Source organism: Suncus etruscus, chromosome 14 (genome assembly GCF_024139225.1).
Source record: "Suncus etruscus isolate mSunEtr1 chromosome 14, mSunEtr1.pri.cur, whole genome shotgun sequence".
Taxonomy (NCBI): domain Eukaryota; kingdom Metazoa; phylum Chordata; class Mammalia; order Eulipotyphla; family Soricidae; genus Suncus; species Suncus etruscus.
In genome coordinates, this window is record NC_064861.1 from 40,900,849 (window position 1) to 40,924,634 (window position 23,786).

A 23,786-nucleotide genomic window follows, 5' to 3' on the forward strand; every position below is an offset into this window, starting at 1 on the left:
GGGAAATTACATTCAAGGAAGCATCCTTGAGATTTACAGCAAACCTATCACCAGAAACACTCAAGGCCAGAAAGCAGTGGTGGGATATTGTGACAAGACTGAATGAAATAAATGCTTCAAATAGAATACTGTACCCAGCAAAACTTACTTTCTGGTTTGATGGAAGAATACATGGTTTCACAGACAAAAAACAGCTCAGAAACTTTACAGACTCAAAACCAGTCTTAAGAGAAAAACTGAAAGACCTAATTTAAGACAAGACTAACCAAAAGACACACCAAATTTCGATATAAAGATGGCATTAAATCCCAGGACAATTCTTTCTCTCAATGTCAATGGACTAAATGCACCAGTTAAGAGACACAGAGTGGCTAAAAGGATCAAAAAACTCAATCCAACCTTCTGCTGCCTACAAGAAATGCACCTGAATAGTCAGAACAAACATAGATTCAAAATAAAAGGCTGAAGGAAATATATCCAAGCAAACAACACCCTTAAAAAAGCTGGAGTGGCCATACTAATATCAGATAATGCAAACTTTATACTCAGGAAGGTTGTAAGGGACAAAGATGGACATTTTATATTAATCAAGGGGTATGTAGAGCAAGAAGAAATAACTCTCCTAAACATATATGCACAGAAAGAGGGTCCAGCAAAATATTTAATACAATTGTTGACAAATCGGAATAATAATATCAATAACAACACAATAATTGTGGAGGACCTCTGTTGGGGACTGACTTGTTTGAGGCCATATTGCTGTTCTTTCTGCCATAGCCCAGCTTTTCACCTAAAAGCCATTTTGCAGTCTTGCTGTGAAATTTTTGAGCTAAAGAGAAAGGCATGCAGCTGCAAGATATAATTAACTCTAGCCCGGAGGAGAGCAACACTGTCTGGTACCGTTATCAGAAACTAGGCCTCACTCCTTAAGACCACATTCCGGAGTGAACTAGGCTATTATCAATAAGTGTATGCTACATTGTCTGTTCAAGATCACTGAGGCAGGCACATTTCGCACCACCTCCTGATAGTTAAGCAATTAGGAATGCAGCTGGAAGGTCACTAGAAATTTCCATGGAAACAGCACGTTCATCATAACTTGAAGGTCATCCAGTCCCCCTAGACCCACTGCCCACTTCCTTATTTAGAGAATGCCTAAGTTTCTTTGTTCCTTGAAACCTGAAATATATCCTTGCCTTGTATGGGCCTTCGCGCCAAAAGTATGACTGACATCACCTTTGTACTGCCCCCTTCTCCTTCACTATATAAGTAGGAACTGTAGCCAATAAAGGTACCCTTGAACAGTGAGACGCTGCCTTGGGTCTTTATTATTAACCTTTCTCAGATTTCTTGCAGGGTCCAGAAGCCCCCCAGGGGGGCCCGGCCAGCAGGAATTAGCTGGGGAAGCTTCTCAGACGACTGCACTCCTATTTTGCTGAGTGAAGGCACAACCACACCTGTAAGAAATCTGAGAGAGGTTAATAATAAAGACCCAAGGCAGCGTCTCACTGTTCAAGGGTACCTTTATTGGCTACAGTTCCTACTTATATAGTGAAGGAGAAGGGGGCAGTACAAAGGTGATGTCAGTCATACTTTTGGCGCGAAGGCCCATACAAGGCAAGGATATATTTCAGGTTTCAAGGAACAAAGAAACTTAGGCATTCTCTAAATAAGGAAGTGGGCAGTGGGTCTAGGGGGGCTGGATGACCTTCAAGTTATGATGAACGTGCTGTTTCCATGGAAATTTCTAGTGACCTTCCAGCTGCATTCCTAATTGCTTAACTATCAGGAGGTGGTGCGAGATGTGCCTGCCTCAGTGATCTTGAACAGACAATGTAGCATACACTTATTGATAATAGCCTAGTTCACTCCGGAATGTGGTCTTAAGGAGTGAGGCCTAGTTTCTGATAACGGTACCAGACAGTGTTGCTCTCCTCCGGGCTAGAGTTAATTATATCTTGCAGCTGCATGCCTTTCTCTTTAGCTCAAAAATTTCACAGCAAGACTGCAAAATGGCTTTTAGGTGAAAAGCTGGGCTATGGCAGAAAGAACAGCAATATGGCCTCAAACAAGTCAGTCCCCAACATCTCCCCCTTTCTCTTCTAATAAAAGAAGGAAAGTCGTGAGCGGGTGGTAGAACCGTGTCTTAGGCTACAAGGTTTGACCAGGTCGGACACGGCCAAAGCCGCATTTAAAAGGTGGCTACAAACGCCGTGGGTGTGCACAGGGATCCGAATTATGCGCTGTAGCCTTTTCGGGCCGTGCCCTAACTGGGACCTTGCTAATCCCGTCGTAGGTGTCTCCACAGCCGAGAGCACAAGTGCCGGAGCGAGCTCCGCTTGTTAGCTATGCGCTCTATCTCCTGGAAACTTAGTGGCTGGAAAGGCGGCTTGGTGACTAAAGCCAAGTTTTCACAGGAGTCACGCGGGGTTAGATGCTGGTAGTTAACCTGAATAGAGGTTTTTGCCTGTTCATCTACCTGGTTCTTAATAAAGGCAGTGATTTTGCGGAAAATCCATGGGCCAAGAGAAAAGAGCAGCATGAGGCTAATAAGAGGGCCCACAACGGTGGACAAGATTGACTCAAGGCCAGAAAGCAGTGGTGGGATATTGTGACAAGACTGAATGAAATAAATGCTTCAAATAGAATACTGTACCCAGCAAAACTTACTTTCTGGTTTGATGGAAGAATACATGGTTTCACAGACAAAAAACAGCTCAGAAACTTTACAGACTCAAAACCAGTCTTAAGAGAAAAACTGAAAGACCTAATTTAAGACAAGACTAACCAAAAGACACACCAAATTTCGATATAAAGATGGCATTAAATCCCAGGACAATTCTTTCTCTCAATGTCAATGGACTAAATGCACCAGTTAAGAGACACAGAGTGGCTAAAAGGATCAAAAAACTCAATCCAACCTTCTGCTGCCTACAAGAAATGCACCTGAATAGTCAGAACAAACATAGATTCAAAATAAAAGGCTGAAGGAAATATATCCAAGCAAACAACACCCTTAAAAAAGCTGGAGTGGCCATACTAATATCAGATAATGCAAACTTTATACTCAGGAAGGTTGTAAGGGACAAAGATGGACATTTTATATTAATCAAGGGGTATGTAGAGCAAGAAGAAATAACTCTCCTAAACATATATGCACAGAAAGAGGGTCCAGCAAAATATTTAATACAATTGTTGACAAATCGGAATAATAATATCAATAACAACACAATAATTGTGGAGGACCTCAACATGGCTTTGTCAACACTGGAGAGGTCAACCAGACTGAAACCCAACAAGAATATACTAGACCTGAAAAGAAAAATGGAAGAAAGATAGCTAGTGGATATATATAAGACAGTCCATCCCCAGAAACCTGGATATACATTCTTCTCCAATGTACATGGGACATTCTCCAGGATAGACTACATGCTGGCACATAAAACATACCTCCATAATATCAAGAGGATAGAAATACTGCAGGCTACCTTCGCTGACCACAAGGCTCTGAAATTATTTGTTAATTCCAAAGGGACACAGAAGAAAAACTTTAACACCTGGAAGTTAAACAGCCTCATACTCAATAACCAGTGGGTCCGAGATGAAATCAAGGAGGAAATCAAAAGGTTCCTGGAAACAAATGATAATAAAGACACAAACTATCAGAACTTATGGGACACAGCAAAAGCGGTACTGAGAGGAAAATTTATAGCTTTGCAAGCACACATCAGGAAGGAAGAAGGAGCTTACCTGAGTAGCTTAATGACGCAGCTCATAGAACTAGAAAGTGCTCAACAAAAGGACCCAAAAATAGGGAGACAGAAGGAAATAACAAAGCTGAGAGCAGAAATCAACGAAGTGGAAACCCAAAAAACAATCCGAAAGATCAACGAAAGTAGAAGTTGGTTCTTTAAAAAAATAAACAAGATTGATAGACCACTGGCAAAACTAACAGAGGAGAGAGAGAAACTTGATAACTCGTATTAGGAATGAAAAAGGAGAGATCAATACTGATATGGCAGAGATTCAAAGGGTAATCAGAAACTACTTTGAGAAACTCTACACCACTAAAAATGAGAACCTGGAAGAAATGGATAAATTTTTGGACCTTATAATCTTCCACGGTTGAAGGAAGAGGATGTAGCATATCTAAACAACCCCATCACTATTGATGAATTTAAAACAGTAATCAAATGTCTGCCCCCCAAAAAAGCCCAGGCCCTAATGAATTCTCTCAAACTTTCCAAGAGGAACTACTACCAGTCCTGGCAAGACTTTTTCATAAAATTGAACAAATGAAAACACTTCCAAATAGCTTTTATGAAGCCAACATCAACTTGATACCTAAACCAGACAGAGATACTACCAAAAAAGAAAATTACAGGGGCCCGGAGAGATAGAACAGCGGTGTTTGCCTTACAAGCAGCCCATCCAGGACCTAATGTGGTTGGTTCGAATCCTGGTGTCCCATATGGTCCCCCGTGCGTGCCAGGAGCTATTTCTGAGCAGACAGCCAGGAGTAACCGCTGAGCAACACCGGGTGTGGCCCAAAAACCAAAAAAAAAAAAAAAAAATTACAGACCAATATCGCTGATGAATGCAGATGCAAAGATCCTCAACAAAATCCTAGCAAATAGGATTCTATGCCTCATTAAGAAGATCCACTACGATAAAGTAGGTTTCATTCCAGGAATTCAAGGTTGGTTTAACATCCGAAAATTTATCAACATAATACACAACTTAAACACCAAGAAAAATAAAAACCACATGATCATATCAATAGACACAGAGAAAGCACTTGATAAGGTCCAACACCCATTCTTGATCAAAACTCTCAGCAAGATGGGAATGGAAGGAACCTTTCTCAATATAGTTAAGGCCATCTACCACAAGCCAGAGGCAAATATTGTCCTCAATGGAGAAAAACTAAAAGCCTTTCCTCTAAATTTTGGCACAAAATAAGGCTGTCCTCTCTCACCACTCCTATTCAACATAGCACTGGAAGTACTTGCTATAGTGATTAGGCAAGAAAAAGATATCAAGGGAATCCAGATAGGAAAGGAAGAAGTCAAGCTCTCACTGTTTGCAGATGACATGATACTCTACCTAGAAAGCCCTAAAGTCTCTACAAAAAAGCTTCTAGAAACAAGAGACTCACATAGCAAGGTGGCAGGCTACAAAATTAACACACAAAAATCAATGGCCTTTCTATACACCAATAGTAATAAGGAAGAAATGGACATTAAGAAAACAACCCCATTCACAATAGTGCCACACAAACTAAATATCTTGGAATCAACTTGACTAAAAATGTGAAGGACCTATACAAAGAAAACTATAAAACTGATCCAAGAAATAAGAGCGGACACGCGGAAATGGAAGCACATACCCTGCTCATGGATTGGCAGAATTAACATCATCAAAATGGCAATACTCCCCAAATCATTGTACAGATTTAATGCGATCCCTCTAAAAATACCCATGACATTCTTCAAAGAAGTGGATCAGGCACTCTTGAAATTCATTTGGAACAATAAACACCCTAGAATAACTAAAGCAATCATTGGGAAAAAGGTATGGGAGGAATTACTTTCCCCAACTTTAAACTTTACTACAAAGCAATAGTCATCAAAACAGCATGGTATTGGAATAAGGACAGGCCCTCAGATCAGTGGAATAGACTTGAATACTCAGAATGTTCCCCAGACACCTAATTTTTGATAAAGTAGCAAGAAATCTAAATGGAGCAAAGAAAGCCTCTTCAAGAAGTGGTGTTGGTTCAACTGGCTAGCCACTTGTAAAAAATTGAACTTAGACCCCCAGCTAACATCATGTATGAAGGTTAAATCCAAATGAATGAAAGACCTCGATATCAGAACCAAAACTATAAGATATATATAACAACACGTAGGTAAAACACTCCAGGACATTGAGACTAAAGGCATCTTCAAAGAGGAAACTGCACTCTCCAAGCAAGTGAAAGCAGAGATTAAAAGATGGGAATATATTAAGCTGAGAAGCTTCTGCACCTCAAAAGAAATAGCGCCCAGGATACAAGAGACCCCCCCCCCCACTGAGTGGGAGAAACTATTCACGCAATACCCAGCAGACAAGGGGCTAATCTCCAAAATATACAAGGCACTGACAGAACTTTACAAGAAAAGAACATCTAATCCCATCAAAAAATGGGGAGAAGAAATGGACAGACACTTTGACAAAGAAGAAATACATATTGCCAAAAGACACATGAAAAAATGCTCCACATCACTAATCATCAGGGAGATGCAAATCAAAACAACTAAGAGGTACCACCTCACATCCCAGAGATTGGCACACATCACAAAGAATGAGAACAAGCAGTGTTGGTGGGGATGTGGAGAGAAAGGAACTCTTATCCACTGCTGGTGGGAATGCCGTCTAGTTCAACCTTTATGGAAAGCAATATGGAGATTCCTCCAAAAACTGGAAATCAAGCTCCCATATGACCCAGCTATACCACTCCTAGGAATATACCCTAGGAACATAAAAATACAATACAAAAATCCCTTCCTTACACCTATATTCATCGCAGCACTATTTACCATAGCAAGACTCTGGAAAAAGCCAAGACACCCTTCAACAGATGAATGGCTAAAGAAAGTGTGGTACATATACACAATGGAATATTATGCAGCTGTCAGGAGAGATGAAGTCATGAAATTTTCCTATACATGGATGCACATGGAATCTATTATGCTGAGTGAAATAAGTCAGAGAGAGAGAGAGAGAAAGACGCAGAATGGTCTCACTCGTCTATGGGTTTTAAGAAAAATGAAAGACATCCTTGCAATAACTTTCAGACACAAAAGAAAAAAGAGCTGGAAGTTCCAGCTCACCTCAGGAAGCTCACCACAAATAGGGATGAGTTTAGTTAGGCAAATAACTACGTTTTGAACTATCATAATAAGGAGAATGTACGAGGGAAATACAAAGCCTGTCTAGGGTACAGGCGGGGGTTGGTTGGGGATGAGGGAGATTTGGGACATTGGTGATGGGAATGTTGCACTGGTGATGGGTGGTGTTCTCTACATGACTGAAACCCAAACACAAACATGTATGTAATAAAGTTGTTTAAATAAAAAAAAAGCAAAGCGGAAGCCCTGGGTTAATTCCCCAATTAATGGTCCCTTGAGCACTGTTAGTGTTCTTCCCCAACCATATCTCCCAAAATAAATAAGAAAAAAACTCTAACTTTCAAAATAAAAATGAAGTAAGTTGCAAATAAGGAATTTAGAAAAAAAAAATTGCACTGAATTTTAAAACAGCAACTATTAAGGATATAGGACATTATCTTTGGCAAACCAAAACATTAAGAGTAGAAAATTATTTCAGAAGTGAGCCTACATCTTTTCTCAGGAATTTTCTGAAGTATACACTTCAGGAACATAAATAAAAAAGTAAGAATACACCACGTGGCATTGCTCCTTTTTTGCATTAATATGGGAAAATACTATACATACATATAAGATCCTATCTAATAGAGATTGGGACATACAAATCTTGTAGTGCAAAGGGACTTTACACCCTGAACATTGACATAATTACCTGGCACAGGCCTCAGAAAAAAGGGCATTTTCCATTCACCCCTGAACCAGGGAAGCCATCCACGGAACATCCAGCTTTGTCTATAACATCACCTGGAAGCAATCCTCTACCACGGAAGAACCTACCACTGCTCAGACATTGACCTGCTCAAAAGAGACTTCCCTTAACACTGAGAAGATGTAACAACAACGACTTGCTTACAGGACAGGGCTCTCTGCATTGCCCTTTAATGGCAAGGTGAAACTAGAGGACGCTCCACATCCTGACTTCAATGTAGGATATGCAGATTCCAGGATCTTTAATACAGAAACATGATACCAACAACAGAGACTGTGTGAAAAGTGTGTTGGCACTACGGACAATGTCTTAGATTGGAAGATCTAACTTGCCTGGAGCCTAGAGTTGGTCTTATGCCAGGAAACTTCAGGGGTAGGGTCTCTTTGTATTTCAGACAAGGTTATTCCTTTTCATGCCCCTCATATTTTGGTGGGCCTATGCAAACAACAATTGTCACTCTAACACCGTTTTTACTGTGCTCCTTTGACTCTAATCCTTAAAAAAAAAAAACCACTTAAAATTTGAGGTTAACTTAAGCTAATATTCATGTACATGGAAATGTAAAAAATACTATGACTGGGAGGAGCGAGATTTGGGACATCGGTGATGGGAATGTTGCACTAGTGATGGGTGGTGTTCTTTAAATGACTGAAACCCAAACATAATCATGTATATAATCAAGGTGTTTAAATAAAATATATAAAAAAAATACTATGCCTCTAATGTTTAAGGAGTTACGTAAGTTTTATGGCTTTAGATTGCCTTGTGTGCTGTTAAGAAATAGTATAATGTGTTATAATCTGGGGACTTGAGGGACAAAGTAATTGTACATGAATTCTGTTTTATTTATCTTAATGTTCTTTAGCTGAAAATTCAAAGTTAAGATATCAGCAAGGGGATTTCTTCTGAGAATTATGTTATGGGTGATTGTCCTTCCACTGTAACTTTATCTTGTCCTCTTTCTTTGCATCTTTGTTCTCACAATTAAAAATAAAAAAATTAAAAAAAGTTATGAACAAATGACTAGATTCAAAAAGAATCAAATTAAAAAATAAAAAAGTGACTTTAAATAGGAAAGAGACTTTACCAAAGAGTAACTTTGCAAAAGGGCTACAAGAATAAATTTATGCGGGTAAGAATGTAGAGGAATCAACGAGGAAAATGTAGGCTTGGGGGTGGGGAGGAACACACAATAAGTATCTGTCAAAAAATGATGGAACATCTGCCAAAAAATTAAGGTTATAGCTAAGGTTGGAAACAAGAAGGCTGACAAGGTAGCAATCTGAGAGTGCACCTGCAGCTTTCAAAGCACTCATATACACTGAATTAAATACAGAATCCTGCCTGAGGGCCCAGTGAGAAAATTTCCTGAAGAACCAAGTCAGCATCGGTCAAATGGAAGCTGCAACTAATTTGATAGTTCAGGTGTGTAACCACTGGGAGGGAAAAGAACAAAACAGAGACTGTGCAGGCTCAGTATTCTACTAGAAGAAAACCAAATGTCCAAGACCTTAGATTTGAAAATCTACTCTTAGAAAACCTGCACCAGAGGCTCCTTTGACAGCTGGATATCCACCAGCTTGAGAAAACAAGGTACCCACAACAATATACCCACCACTTGAGAGCCAGAAAAGAAGTTGCAAGCCAGAAAAAGGAAAGAACCTTTTCAAGTAGGAAACAAATCTGAAGGTAAATTCTACTATTCCTACTCTAGAGCAAAATAGCAGAGAGTTGAATGCCTTTTGTCTTCACCAGCTTTTATAAAACCAAACCTCTTCCTATTTCCAACCCACTAATCTACTGATGAACTGAAAATAATAGAATAAAAGTCTAGAATCTAAAGGACACTTTTAACAAAGACTAAGGTAACCTGGCAATATAACTATGTTGGGGTCCACTTTAAGGCTTTTAGCAATTATATACTGAATTAGAAGTTGGCAAACAGAATGGGAATATAGGAAGTTACCCAGCTAACTAGCTTGTTAATGCAGAATTCCAGGCAGCAGCAGATACAAGTAAGTTAATCAAGTTCATGGTTAGTTGGCTATAGGAACTATCTTCACAAATGAATCTCAGGTTGCTGCTGAACCCTTTTTACTGGTCAACAAAATAAGTGCCTTGATCTATCTTAAGGTCACAATTGCATTGTACCTGCTACAAGCTACCTCAGATCACAAATCCTGAACAAGCAGCCAGGCCCATCATGCAGTGTAAAAGCCACAGACACTGAATAGAACTAGAGAAGACAGACATCTGAACATGCTCAAGCTAGTTTATACTGAGACATTTACCCCTAGCCTTTGAACAACACCATGCATAATGAAAGAATAGAGAAATTTAGTAGCATTAATGGGTTGGAGCAAAAGCCCATCTGTAAACAAACTAGATCTTTTCTAAGCTCCAAAGCATCAACTGTATCAGTCTTAAAAAAAAAAAAAAAGAAAGAAAGAAAAGGAAAGAAAAGGAAAGAAAAGAAATCAATGGAAGATATCATCAAGCTTGGAGAAATTTTGAGAGAATAAAATATCCCCAATGATGCAATAGGGACCTGATAGCAGAATGGAAGAAATCAAAATATTTGTCAGTGACCTTTAAGTTAAAAATACAAAAGGAAAGAAAAAGAAAAAAGCTTTGGGGTGCCAGAGAGATAGCACAGCAGTAAGGCATTTGCCTCAGATGCAGAAGGACGGTGATTCGAATCCCAGCATCCCATATGGTCCCCCAAGCCTTCCAGGAGCGATTTCTGAGCATAGAGCCAGGAGTAACCCCTGAGTGCTGCCGGGTGTGACCCAAAGGAAAAAAAAAAAAAAAAAAAAAAAGAAAAGAAAAAGAAAAAAGAAAAAAGAATTTACACTTTCACTGGGCTACTCTGTCCCATAAACGAAAATAATTTCTAAACACAATATAAATATGAGAGATCATATGTTCTCCAGAATCAGATAATTACAAAGAGGGAAAACATTTGCACTCATTTTTAGAGTAAAAATAGAAAGGGAAAGAATTGTAGATGGAAGAAACAGCTGAGAATTTCCCCAGTCTAAAGAAAGAAACATATATGATCAAACGAGTCCAGAGTTCCAAAGAAATTAAGGCCAAAGGAAAGAAAATATTGTAAACCAAATGTCATGATTCAAAGAAAAGATGGACTGTTAAAAGCAGTAAGAGAAAAAGCAATAACACACATGTAAAGTAAATTCCATAAAATTCACACTAGTTCTCAAAAAAATGGACACATACAATATGTTTGATCCCTGATGCCTGGCAGATGAGTAGACAAAGAAATTGTGTCACAATGGCATACTACTCAGCTATAAGAAAAAACGAAATTCTACTCTACAACTAAGATGAAACAAAGGGGTATTATATTAAGTATCTCAGAAGGAGGTCAGATGCTGGATAATCTCACTCATATACTCATATACAATAATGAAAAAAAGGAAATTAAAACCCTTTGGATTTTGACAATGTAACTGTGGCTACTAAGGGGTAGAAGATGATGAAGAGATGATCAGGATGCAGTGGAATGAATAGAAGCAATACAAAAACATTGATGGAAGGGTTTGGGCACTTTTGTGGTGTTAAACATACAGTTGCTTTTGGTTATAAAAGAATAAACATGATCACTATTATAAAAACATGCGTAAATAATTAAATAAAATTTAAAAATAACAGTATTCCCATAGCCCCTCAAATATTGAGGATATACAACAGAGAAAGTTATACAACATTTACCCCCATTTTTTGGACAATACAGGCAGTCCTGGGGACTATTCTAAGCTTATGATAGTCAGGGGTTTTCCGTGGAGGCACTTGAGGATCATACAGCACTGGAGATTAAAGCCTACGTTTCCAGTTTCCTTGTGTATATATCCCTTTGACCTATTTCTCCACCATTTAAAATATACAGTTTAAAAGGCAAACAAATATTTGGAGAGAAAAAAGTAATGTAATATTTTATTATTGTTTGGTTCTTTTTTTTGTTTTGTTTTGTTTTTGTTTTTGGGTCACACCCAGCGGTGCTCAGGGGTTACTCCTGGCTGTGTGCTCAGAAATAGCTCCTGGCAGGCACGGGGGACATATGGGACACCGGGATTCGAACCAACCACCTTTGGTCCTGGATTGGCTGCTTGCAAGGCAATCGCCGCTGTGCTATCTCCCCGGGCCCAGTATTGTTTGGTTCTTAAGTACATTCAATCTACAGTTAAAATGGGGAAAAATGATTACTGAATTAACCAAAATTCTTTCTTCAAGCAGGTATTTGCCCTTGAACACCTAATTTATTCAATAAATAGATATATATTGCTTGCTTTTTCTTCTAAGTCTCTCTGCTTGCTTGCTTACTTATTCTTTCAAGATCCTGTTTTTTATTTTTTTCCCCTTGGTTTCTAGGCCACATCTAGCAATGCTTAGAGACCACTCCTGGCTCTGCACTGAGCAATCACTCCTGGTAGTGCTCAGGAACCATATGTGTCGTTGAAGAAGAAACCTGAGTCGACTTAATGTATAGCAAGTACCTTACTCACTAGACAATCTCTCTAGCCCCTTGTGTTCTCTCTTGAACACCATATTCCTCTTTTTCTCCACAGCTTGCATCATTTTAAGTAACATGACTGCAATAAAAACTAAACTTATTTTGAAATATGAAAATAAATATTAGAACAGCTAAATAATTTTTGTTTGTTTGCTGCAATAGTTGTTTGGGGGCTACACCCAGCAAGCTATGAGCTAACTCATGGCTTTGAACTGAGGGCTCAATCCTGGGTGGTTTGTAGGTCCATATGGGATTGAATCATGGATTGAATTAAGGGTTTTCTATGTATAAGGCAAGCACCACACCTACTGTAAATTGCTACAGCCCCCAGCTAAATATTTTTAAGTGGTTTTATTTGAAGAACATGAGAGTAGAGATTCATTTATATCCCATGAAGTTCCTTTGTTTTGAGTCATCCAAGCAAAATTTCCTTCTGAAGAATTCATTTCTCATATACATTTATCAACAGCTTATTCCCTCCTCACAGCAAGCATGCAAGCATCCAGTAGTCAAGCACATCCTAGTAAAGAAATTCCACCCCTACCTCTGCTCAAGCTTACACACTGCTCTGTGTTCAGAGATTACACCTGTGTACAAGGCTTACACCTGGCTCTATACTCAGCACTTTAAGCAGTTGTAGTGGATAAAATGTGGATAAAAATTGTAGTGGATAAAATTTTGATCCAAGGATCAAATGGGATCAAAAGGCAAATGCAAGAGAACACCTTAAGACATGTACTATGGCTCTAAGCCTCTTTTAGTTTTTTTTTTTTTTTAAGTATATTTGAGTTTAAATTCAACACTACAGTTAAGTCTCCCACAAGGAGACTTAATTTTTAAAACAGATTCTTATGTAGTCTCTGATAGTTCCATACACTAATTAATCCTTTACATTTTTAATAAATAACTTCCCTTAAGTAACTTTTCATCAGCAATCTGTTAAACAAGAACTTGAAATGACTCCTCGCATCTTATAGTTCTACCTCACTACTCCATAATTGTTTATAGTCTACCCTAAGACTTCTGTCAGGCAAATCTTTTATCTCCTCTTCTACATCTTGTGAATGCTGTCCCCAAACTTAAAAGTCCTCATCCAATTTCTCTAGTTCAAGTCAGATAAACTTCTGGAGGGTCTGCACTGACCCGTCTCTTACTCGTTCAACTAGAAAGCAATTAATACTTCTGTGACTTCAAAATTAGTCTGGCTTACTATAGATGGGAGTCAGTCCTTCATATAATGCACTCATAAGATATCAAAAAAATTAAAGTACTCATCTTAATTTGAATTCTTTCAATAAAACAATCTTAAATTCTAATAGTCAAAAACAAACAAAAATTATGACAAGGTCACTGATCTTTTACTCAATGGGAACTATTCTCCCTCAATTCCTACAATATACAAATGACTTGTGTGTGACTTGTGAACTACTCCCTCAAGCACACTGAAGATCAGCCATAATTGCTAGCACATTCAAAAAAAGCATACTAGATTGTTATTTATGTGGAAGTGATGTGGACCCACTCAAATTATTTTTACTTAGTTTGTGTTGATTTTGGGGTTGCACCTTGTGATGTCCAGGGGTTTCTCCTGGCTATGTGCTCAGAAATCACTCCTGGTTAGCTTAGGAAGCTATGTGGGATGCCGGGAATGGAATCCAGGTCTGCCTATGCTAGGCAAATGCCCTACCCTTAGTACTATCATTAGAGCCCTCAAATTTATTTTTTAAGCTCTAGTATATTTAATATTTTTCTTACTAAATGACTTGCTGTCTCAAATTTTTGTGTCACACCACTACTGAATTGAAATTATTTCATAGATAATACCACTACTCATTGCACTTCCATATCACACTAACAATTAATGTTTAATAGAAACAAATATATTTGTACTTACTTTAAAGATACCTTTACTTTGGGTTTAAAATAGGGAACATTCTGGTCTGCCAAAAAGATGATTAAATCATTTCCTAAAAGAAGTAAATATATTAGAAAAATGTCCCCAGTAAGACATCCAAACAGTTCTTATAAGAAGCTTTCTAGGTACTATTCTCAACAAATTAACTTTTATTTTACTCCAGTTCATCTGCCCTATCCAAGGTTAGTCCTACAAATCTAATGGAATAAGTTCCTAACAGTAATTACAGGTTTAGTGATCCAAGTAGTAGAGAAAAGGGAAGTACAGACATGGAGAAATATAGTTGGTCAACCAACAGTTGTCAACTGACAGTAATGACTTCTCCTTAGGGTGAGATCAGTAGCTTAAAAGAAACAAAAATTGTACCTTTAAATATACTTCGATGTCAAGCCTTGTCTTGCCCAAACATAATGTAGCCCCTTATAAGGTTTACGAATAACACAGGAATGCCAACACTAAGTATGAGTGTTTACAATGACATGATTATATACTTAAGCAAAAAATTGTGAATTCTCCCAAGATTTTCTCTTCTGACTCCTCTGAGATTATACCTAAGGCTAAAACATTTTTTAGAGCTCAATGGACAGACTTTAAAAGACTTTTAAAATTACTAAATCATAGACCATTTTTAATGTTGACAGATTACCAATTTGTAAATAATAGTAGAGGGTTGGCTGTAGGCACCCTTCTTGCAATACATGGAGTCAAAATGTGTGTACAGGAACTACTGTCATAGTCGTTATAATAAGAGCTGATCCTTCCTCTATAGCCTTGACCTTAAACAGAACTAGTTTAAGTGGGGACTCAACAATAGAGGGCTCTTCACCATCCATGTCAGCACCAAGATGTTTAATGTTTAGTACTGTTTAAAGCAAAAAACTTCCAAGAACCACAAAATGTCAAAAGTAGCAGATTTGGAAGACTAGGGTAGTGACAAAGTTCAAGTGGACGGAAAAAAAAGACTGCAGCTCAGAAGAGCACTCAATCTAGAAATGGAGAATCAGTGGCTCTTGTGAAAAACTCTTGTGTGAACTGTGGAATGCTTAGGACTGGGAGGGCACAGAGGCTTCAGAAACTTTGAAGCTGTGACCCAAATAAAGGGATGTTATATAGTTGAATCTGGTAAATGTAAAAGCAGAGAGAATCCCGTAGGAAAAGAAATTGAGAAGGGGCATATGACTGCCAGGTCCTGGAGAAGAAAGGAAAGCGAAAAGGGAATGAGGGATTTTGGGAGGATATGTAGAGACTAATGACAGAAGTTTCGGGAATCAGAAAGGTAGGACTTTGGAAGATAAGAAGACGAGGAGGTAGGTGAAGGCCTCTAGCTTCTCCTCGGGACAAAAGGTGGGTTTCTGGGAGGGAGATCATACTGTGGGGTGACCGGGCCAGGGCCTGGGGCTGAACAAGGTGCATCAAACAGGCATACTGTCAAGGCGCTGAAGATAAAGGGAGAGAGGCAAGGCTGGGAAGGCTCGGGAAACGCAGGCCCGCTGGCCATCTGGGCAGGGCGGTGGGAGAACACTGGGGCAGGCACAGGGACGGCGGACAGAGGAAGGGCCAGGCAAGCACTGACTTTCCCGCAGCACGAAGAGGTCCGTCTGCTTGTCGGAATTGAAGTCTCCGAAGGCCGCCAAGGTACCCCAGGCCTCGTTTCCAAAGAGCTCGGCTGTGACGTTGTGCAGCGCCCGTGCCGGAACCGGCCCGGCTCCCAAGAGCGCGAGCCCCCCAAGCAGCAGCAGCAGCAGCAGCACCGGGGAACTCGGAAGCCGGCCCGCCGCCGCCATGGCAGCTCCTCAGCCCCGCCCGCGGGCCTACTGCCGCGCTTGACGGCAGCCGGAAAGCGTCCCGCCGACGGACAAAACAAAGGGACCGCTGGGCCTCCACTTTCTTCCGAGGCGACGCCGGCAAGATTCTCACTTTCCCTTTGGGCTGCCTCTCGGATCTCGGAGGCGGCAGAAATTAGGTAGAAGCTGTTCCTCCGGCTCACTTCCGGCCGGCTCGCTTCGCGACACTGTCGCGCGCGGGGGGCGTGGCTAGCCCGGCGTTCTGACAGACAATCCAGCGGCGGTGGCCTAGCGGAGGCCAGAGCACTATGGCGGGGTCGGAGGGGCTCGTGACCGAAGTGAACTGGAAAGTCTTGGAGCAAAGAGCCCGGGCCAAGCGCTCAGGTTTGGTTGGCTGCCCTGCGCCGTGGGTGGTTCAGAGATTTTTTTTTTTTTTGCGGGAGGCCGATTGTGCCCCGGATGAAGCGGTGCCCAAGAACCCCCACCCCCCAAAAAAATATTTCAAGTGTATCCTGCACCCCACTTGGAAAGTTAATGGGTGGTGTTGACTTCCCCTCGACTAGAGTATTTCTCCTCTTAGAAATTAGGAAGCTAGCACATTTCTGGGGAAGAGATATGCCCTCCCTCTGTGTCTTTCCAAGTGACATTCTCTGACAGGACCGTGATCTAGTACAGAAAAACCCGTGGGTGCCTTCTTTTATTTATCTCTCTCTTTACATTCTTCAAAGTGTTGCTTCTGCATGTGGCAGAAACTAGTGGGACAACAGAGGCCATAGGCTTCAGTTTAAGTTTAAGTTTAGGGTTCAGAAGGTCCTACTCTGGGCATGTGCCCCAGAACTCATAGTACCCAGTGGTGACTCTTAAGCCAAGAGTTCAGAAGATACCTTGCAGTTCTAACAGCTCAAGTGTCCTGAACGGACTGGATCAAACTGCAGAGTCATGACTTGGACTCTAAAATCTGTATCTGAAAAACGGTTCTGAAAGCTAGGATGGAAACTTAAATAATTTTCTAAAAGATGATGGGATGGCAAATCTACTTTTTTTAAAGGATTGATAATATCACTTTTCAGTGTTGAGAGATTCTAATTAGAGTATTATTACTCTAGAGTATTACTCTAAGAGTATGAGAGACACTAGTAGTAGAAAAGACATGCATTTGCATTAAAATTGAGATTTGTGTGTAAACAGTCCCATTATGTTTGTTACTTTTCCCTTTTATGAAGTACTTGATCATATCTGTGCAGGAGTTCCCCCCTTTTTTTAATTTGAAGAAAGTAATTTAATAAATCATGAAGAAAAATCCACCAATATTTATTGCTAATTTTATTCCATTTTTAAACTTCAATAGTTCTGCATTTATAGACTTAAAACTTTAGCAAAACTAGCAATCAACTGAAGTTTTTAAAGGAGTTTCCAGTATACAAGTCAATACAGTTGCTTCAAGAGTCATGTATTTTTGTTTTACTTTTTCTTAAAAATTTGTGTCAAGTTGAGATAATAGTTTACTGCTAATTGCATTTGGAGTGGTAATATCTAGTTGGGAAAACCTGAGTTTTCTTAGGGTACATTTCTTAGAAATGTTTACAACATTTCTCTTTTTACTTTACTAAGCATAGAATTTTTATTCTTTAATGCTCATTTTTTCCAAAATACATGTGATACCAGTAAGCTTTGAAAAATTAATTTCTCTTTAATGAATTTTAAAACTTTAAATTTTGTTGAACTGTAGTCAAACATGGTCACTTAAACTCAGTTCCATTGTGCAGAGTAGTTAATTAGTATTTCTATGTCTATATCATTAGTAGTAAGAGAGATAGATGCCTTTTGAAGACATTCCACAGTTAGAAGCTATGTTAGCATAACTTCTAATAAAGGAAATGTAGACTAGTTTCCTGAGTGAATCACTGACTTTCCTATGTCATAAGCTATCCATCTGATTCTGTTACTTGTAAAAGAATACGTAAAACTGAATTCTGTTTGAAACTTGGACTATCATAAGCTATCCATCTGATTCTGTTACTTGTAAAAGAATACGTAAAACTGAATTCTGTTTGAAACTTGGACTAACGTTACTCATTGCAACATTCTTAAATACACCTTGTGACATAGTAGAATAACCACTTAATTGTTTAACAGAGGATGCTACCCTTACCTATTGTTTAATAAAGTGGATACATTGTCTTTCATGTCTAATCCATATAAGAAAATGTAATTTATCAAAACAAAGGAAATAAAACTTTTGAATTATAAAGGAGAAAATAAATATGTGATGATTGAACCTTAACTGACCTCAATTATTGCCTTTGTTGCGCACTGCATGTTAATAACTGCTCATACTTCTTTCAATTAATCTAACGCTGATTGCTTCTAACTTCTACTAAACAGTTTTGAAAATTGCTGTAGTTTAACCTGAAACACATGATTAGAATCAACAGTTTGATATGGCCAGTTTACCTGATGCAACCATCTGTTCCCAATCAGCTTTCTTAAGGTCTGGTAAGTTTATAGACCTCCAAAGGGTCACTTGATATTTTTTAACTACCTTTATTTATGAAGGTTTAAGTTACTGATGTTATGTCATTTTAGTAGACCTTCAGTAAAATTTAAGTGTATCTTCCAGGTACTCAGGCTTGGGCTCAAGTTTTCACTAGTTGTATGTGACCTGTGGTACTGTTGAGGCCATGCATGAGGACAGAACAGAACCCTAGTCACTTGAAAGTGGTTTGATCCCTGGCATCTCATATGGTCCTCGGAGTCTGCCAGGAGCAATATCTGAGTACAGAGCCAGTAGTAACTCCCAAGTGCCACTGAGTGTGGCCCCAAAACCAAAAACAATAACAATAAAAAATGATTTATGTAGCATTTAATTTTTTAGTTGAGAGAATAAGAGGATACTTTTCGTTGGAATATATTTTTTCTCTTCTGGGCACCTGGCTTAGTTTTCCATCTTGGCTTTAATAATAAAGACTTGATAGATATTTAGCAGTAGTATATTCATTTAGCAGTGATTAGAAATAAAAATGATAAAATATTTCTCATACACATGTATAAACATTCATAGAAATTAGTTTATAAAGTATTTAAAATAAAATATGAAGCAATTTATGTGTATCTATAATACTGAAAATTTCTAAACCTAAGAACTTTGTTTTATCTTAAGGGTGTTTGAAGGCATATACAAGAGGCAGAAGGAAAAATAATACAGTGAGAAAAAATTAAAAAATCAATACTCTGATAATAAACTTGGTAAAAGTTAAAGCTTGATCAAAGTTAAAGACAGGCTGCAGTGTGTATTTGTACTTCTTGTGAGCTGCTTCTAACCAAAATTTAAATGATCATAAAGAAATATAACACTTCTGTTATAATAAATTCTCAGTAATTTACATTTAAAGTTTAATAATTTGAAATTCTAATTTATGTTGTAAATTATTTTTGTCCCTGTTTTAGTTCCTTGGACATTATCATTTTGGAAGAGTGTATTAAGTGTATTCTCATGAGTTAATCATTTTTTTGATTTCACAGCTGAGCTTTTGTAAACCATTCAGTGTGCCTAGGTGTGGTTTTTTATAAATTTAACTTTATTCCTTTCAATTTAATTTAATTTCTTAATTTAATTTTATATGTCCTTTGTATCTATATGTACTATGCTCTACTAATATTTCTGCTTCTTCCATAGTTGCTTCTTATTTGTTTTGACTGCTTATCCTAAGAGATCTGGATATTTAGATTTGCCCTTAGTTTGTAGGACAATTCAGCAACAAAAAAAATTTGTAAGGAATATAGCATCCAATGCCTTAGATTGTTCTAGTTCTTTTTTTTTTTTGTTGTTCTAGTTCTTATGCTACTACTACAATTATAAAATAAAAACATACCAGGTTCATCAGCATTCTAAGTTTAGTTACTGTATTTATAATAATGGCTCTGGAATTTTGTGGTGAATAAGAAAATGTTTAAAAATTTTACTTTTATTCTGAGATGATAGATAATTTAAAGCTTAGGACATTATAGTATAGCACTTCCCTTGAACTTCTGAGGAACTGTGTTTGACCTCTGGTGACAGATATATTGTAGTAAATTGAATAAAATAATCAGTATGTCTTTTTTGTAATTTTTTTCTTATAGTTTTGTTATAAAATTAATGTGCTGATATGCAAAATTTCTGTGCCTCACCACCATCAAATGTCTCATGTTACTCTTCACCACTTTCTTTGTGTCTCTAATCTTTGTGTCTCTAATCTGTTATTCTTTATTTTATTCTCTCCCCAATGTTGATTCTGTATTGCAGTATTATGGTTTCTCATCATTTAATATTCACTGGTATTTTTAAATAAATCATCTCTCTACTTTTTGTTGCTTCAGTAGTGACCATTTGGTTGTGGGTATAGGAGAACATTTCACTTTCTGATACCAGGAATCTTAAATGTCATTGCTACTGGGATCTTATTAGATGCATTAGGGAGCTAGTGTTGGGTATCAAACTCGAGCAAAGAAGGTGTTTTGATTCCGAACTATTATAGACTTTCACACTGCTTTTTTTTTCCTAAATCAAATTGTATTCAGTTATCATTGTTTTTGCAGTATTGTTAAATTTTGGAAATAAAATGTTGTGGGGTTTTTTTGTTTGTTTTTTGGTGTTTGGGCCACACCCAGTGACACTCAGGGGTTACTCCTGGCTATGCGTTCAGAAATCGCTCCTGGCTTGGGGAATCATATGGGATGCTGGAGGATCTAGGCTAGTGCATGCAAGGCAGATGCCTTACCACTTGCACCATTGCTCCTGCCCCAAGTTTTGTATTTTCAAAACCACCACATCTTCCCACATGTTTTGGTGCCACATATACCATTCTCAGAATTACCCATCAGCTATGGATATGGTTCACTAATAGAGCACTTACCTGCCAGTTGAAGCCTAGGTTTCATTCTGACACTGAAAAATAATTGATAGATAGATAGATAGATAGATACATAGATAGATAGATAGATAGGTAGGTAGGTAGGTAGATAGATAGATAGATAGATAGATAGATAGATAGATAGATAGATAGATAGATAGTAGGTAGGTGAATAGATAAACAGGTAGACAGTCTTTGCTCCATTACTCCCAACCTTTTTCTTTCACTCTTGGAGCTGCCATCTTTTCTAAAAGTTGGTTTGTTATTTTTTGTGGATGTTGTTTTATTATAATATAGTTATTTGCATGCTACATGTAAGTAACCATTTAATAATTGCATTTAATTTACTGTCTCATTTCACTTAACCTAATCACCTCAAATTCCAACCATCTTGTATTGCTAAAGACAATTATTTCATTTCTTAAGTAGCTGATTAGTATTCCATTGATCATATATACAACAACATAATTCGGTCAACTCTTAATGGACATTTAGGTTGATTCCATGTTTTGGCTATTATGAATATGCTATGAACACCTGTTTGCAAATTCCCTTTAGAATTGGGGTTTTCATATCTTTGGGTAAATACCTATGAGTGAAATGACTTAATTGTGTTATTTTCACTTTTAGTTTTTTAAGTAATCTCTATACCATTTTCCATATAGGCTATTCCAATTTACAATCACATTGATAGTTCATATGCGTTTCTTTTTCAACCAAGGAGATAATTTATATAGTTGGAGCTCATACTCAGCATATGGATGCTCTGCATTAATTCCCGGCACCACATGAAATTTTGAGCACTACTGAGAGTTGACCCCAAACATTGAGCTTGGAGTCACTCCTAAGTAATCTGGTGTAGGCCAATCTCCTCCCCACAAAAACAGAATGATTATTTAAGTCCACAACCTTATAATACTTTTTTCCTGGTATTTTTTTTTCTTTCCCCACCCCTGCCTCCTCCACACAATCACCAGTATTTTTAAATAAAAAAATTTTCACCAATGTGAGATATTTCAATGTGGTTTTGTGTTCCATTTCTGTAATAATGATGTGAAGCTTTTCTTTTTTCATTTGCCCATGAGTTTGCTATAGAAGTCTTGATTTGTTTTAGTAACACCGTAATTTACCAAGTTGTTCATAATACAGTCATTTCAGGCATTAAATGTTCTCTGCCCTTCACCAGTGTTCTTAATTTCCTAACCACCTTCCCACGCAGTCACAAATTTACTTCATATCGTTTAATACAACTTAGAGGCAAATGGAATTAACAAAAACCTAGATCATAGGTTAATTTAAAATGATTGCTATATCTCTCCATGTTATTTCTAAAGTCTAAAGATTTATTGGATTTGTTGGTGCTAGTTGAGCCTTATTGGTTACTGTTTAGCTCACTAAACTTGAAAGATTACTTTATAATTTTCCCACTACACTTCTTGTGATACTTTTGAACTGACACACTATTAAATATTGAGGTATCATGCAGCTACATTGAACAGTTCAAGATCTATATCTTAAACTAATTTGGTAGCTTGGAAATTTGATAAGGTTAAGTCTCAGAGATGTAACACTTGTTGGAAGGAGTAGGGTGTGCATTGGGCTACTATAGTTAATGCAAAAAGGGAAATCTGTCTCCCTTTTCGGAGAATGCCACAGAGATATCAGCCTGGACTAAGCTACCTAGAAGAATTGGTAGCCAATATTTTCTTTTGGAACTTGGTGGAGGAGCCAGACATTTTTATGCTTCAAAAATGGAAGGTATGGGTGAGGGCTACTTGGGTTTTCTGATGATCAGGTGGGTTTGAGGGGCTTGGCTTGATACATTTATTTTGAGGTATCTATTTAAGTTTTATTGTCTTTTTTTTTTTTTTTTTTTTTTTGGTTTTTGGGCCACACCCGGCAGTGCTCAGGGGTTACTCCTGGCTGTCTGCTCAGAAATAGCTCCTGGCAGGCACGGGGGACCATTTGGGACACCGGGATTCGAACCAGCCACCTTTGGTCCTGGATTGGCTGTTTGCAAGGCAAGCGCCCTGCTGTGCTATCTCTCTGGGCCCTATTGTCTTTTTTATTATTATTTCATGACTCTTGTTTCTGAGTTGAGTGAACTCTACATACTTTGTTATCTTCTCCCACCTTGATTACCTCTTTGCTTTTGCAGTAGTTTAATTTTAATATAAAAGATTTTTAATTTGATGTAGCCTTATTTGTATATTTTTGCTTTTGTTTAGAATATATATTATTATATAAATATACAGTATATCCCATATGCATGTTAAGTATAGATACTTAAGATTACTCTTAACTGAGAAAGAGTTATTTTTAGATTCAACTTCAATTACATATATTATGTTATGAATTATATGTTATGAATAATAATAAAGTCTTGAATTAAACTTGAGTTAATTATTTTCCATAATGTTTAAGTGATTTTAGTTAATTTTGTTTCCTTTTGATTGCAGATGTTCCATTTACCCAGCCCTCTTTCTTAACACCTTAATGACACCTTATTATTTTTGACTTATTTGCCATAAATTAAATACTTCTGTTTATATATGTTTGTGTGTATATGTGTATATATTTGTGTGTGTGTGTATTTATTGCCAAAGTCTCTTCTATTCATTGGTCTATGTTAACAACTGAATTTTTAAGCAATGACTTGAAAGTTTTCTTTCACATTTTTCTTTTTAGGTTCTTTTAATTAATTTCTAATTAATTGATTTGATGGGCAGATTCTATGATAAAACTGTTAAAATTGTATATTCATGGATATTTAAAGTAGTATCTTACTTTCCTGACACATTCTTCTTTTTCAGTACACTTTAGTTCTGCTTAAAATGTCTTTTACAATATTGCAATATTAATATGATATATAGTATTTTACAGAAACATAGATTTTTATTTCTTTCATGATACTGATAATTACCCTCAAAGTAGATTTGTCTAGAAAGTTTGTCATGCTGATATACAATTAAATTAGAGTACCCAAAATCTATATTTCATTTTACTCTTAAATTCATTTTTTT

The 23,786-nt window shown here is 37.7% G+C and overlaps 2 protein-coding genes across 2 annotated transcripts in view; one reads left to right on the forward strand and one right to left on the reverse strand.

The window, feature by feature from the left end:
* Window positions 1-16,074, reverse strand: part of ITFG1 (integrin alpha FG-GAP repeat containing 1) — a 231,289-nt gene extending 215,215 nt beyond the window's left edge. The window contains exons 1-2 of the mRNA XM_049786249.1: window positions 15,661-16,074; window positions 14,067-14,139 (exon numbers count right to left, since the gene is read on the reverse strand). Of these exons, the coding sequence (XP_049642206.1) occupies window positions 14,067-14,139; window positions 15,661-15,871 (284 nt within the window). The 5' untranslated portion in view covers window positions 15,872-16,074. The remainder of the gene's footprint in view (window positions 1-14,066; window positions 14,140-15,660) is intronic.
* The window catches only part of PHKB (phosphorylase kinase regulatory subunit beta), a 273,872-nt gene continuing 266,137 nt past the window's right edge, over window positions 16,052-23,786 (forward strand). Inside the window, exon 1 of the mRNA XM_049786246.1 lies at window positions 16,052-16,255. Coding sequence (XP_049642203.1) covers window positions 16,180-16,255 — 76 coding nt within the window. The 5' untranslated portion in view covers window positions 16,052-16,179. The remainder of the gene's footprint in view (window positions 16,256-23,786) is intronic.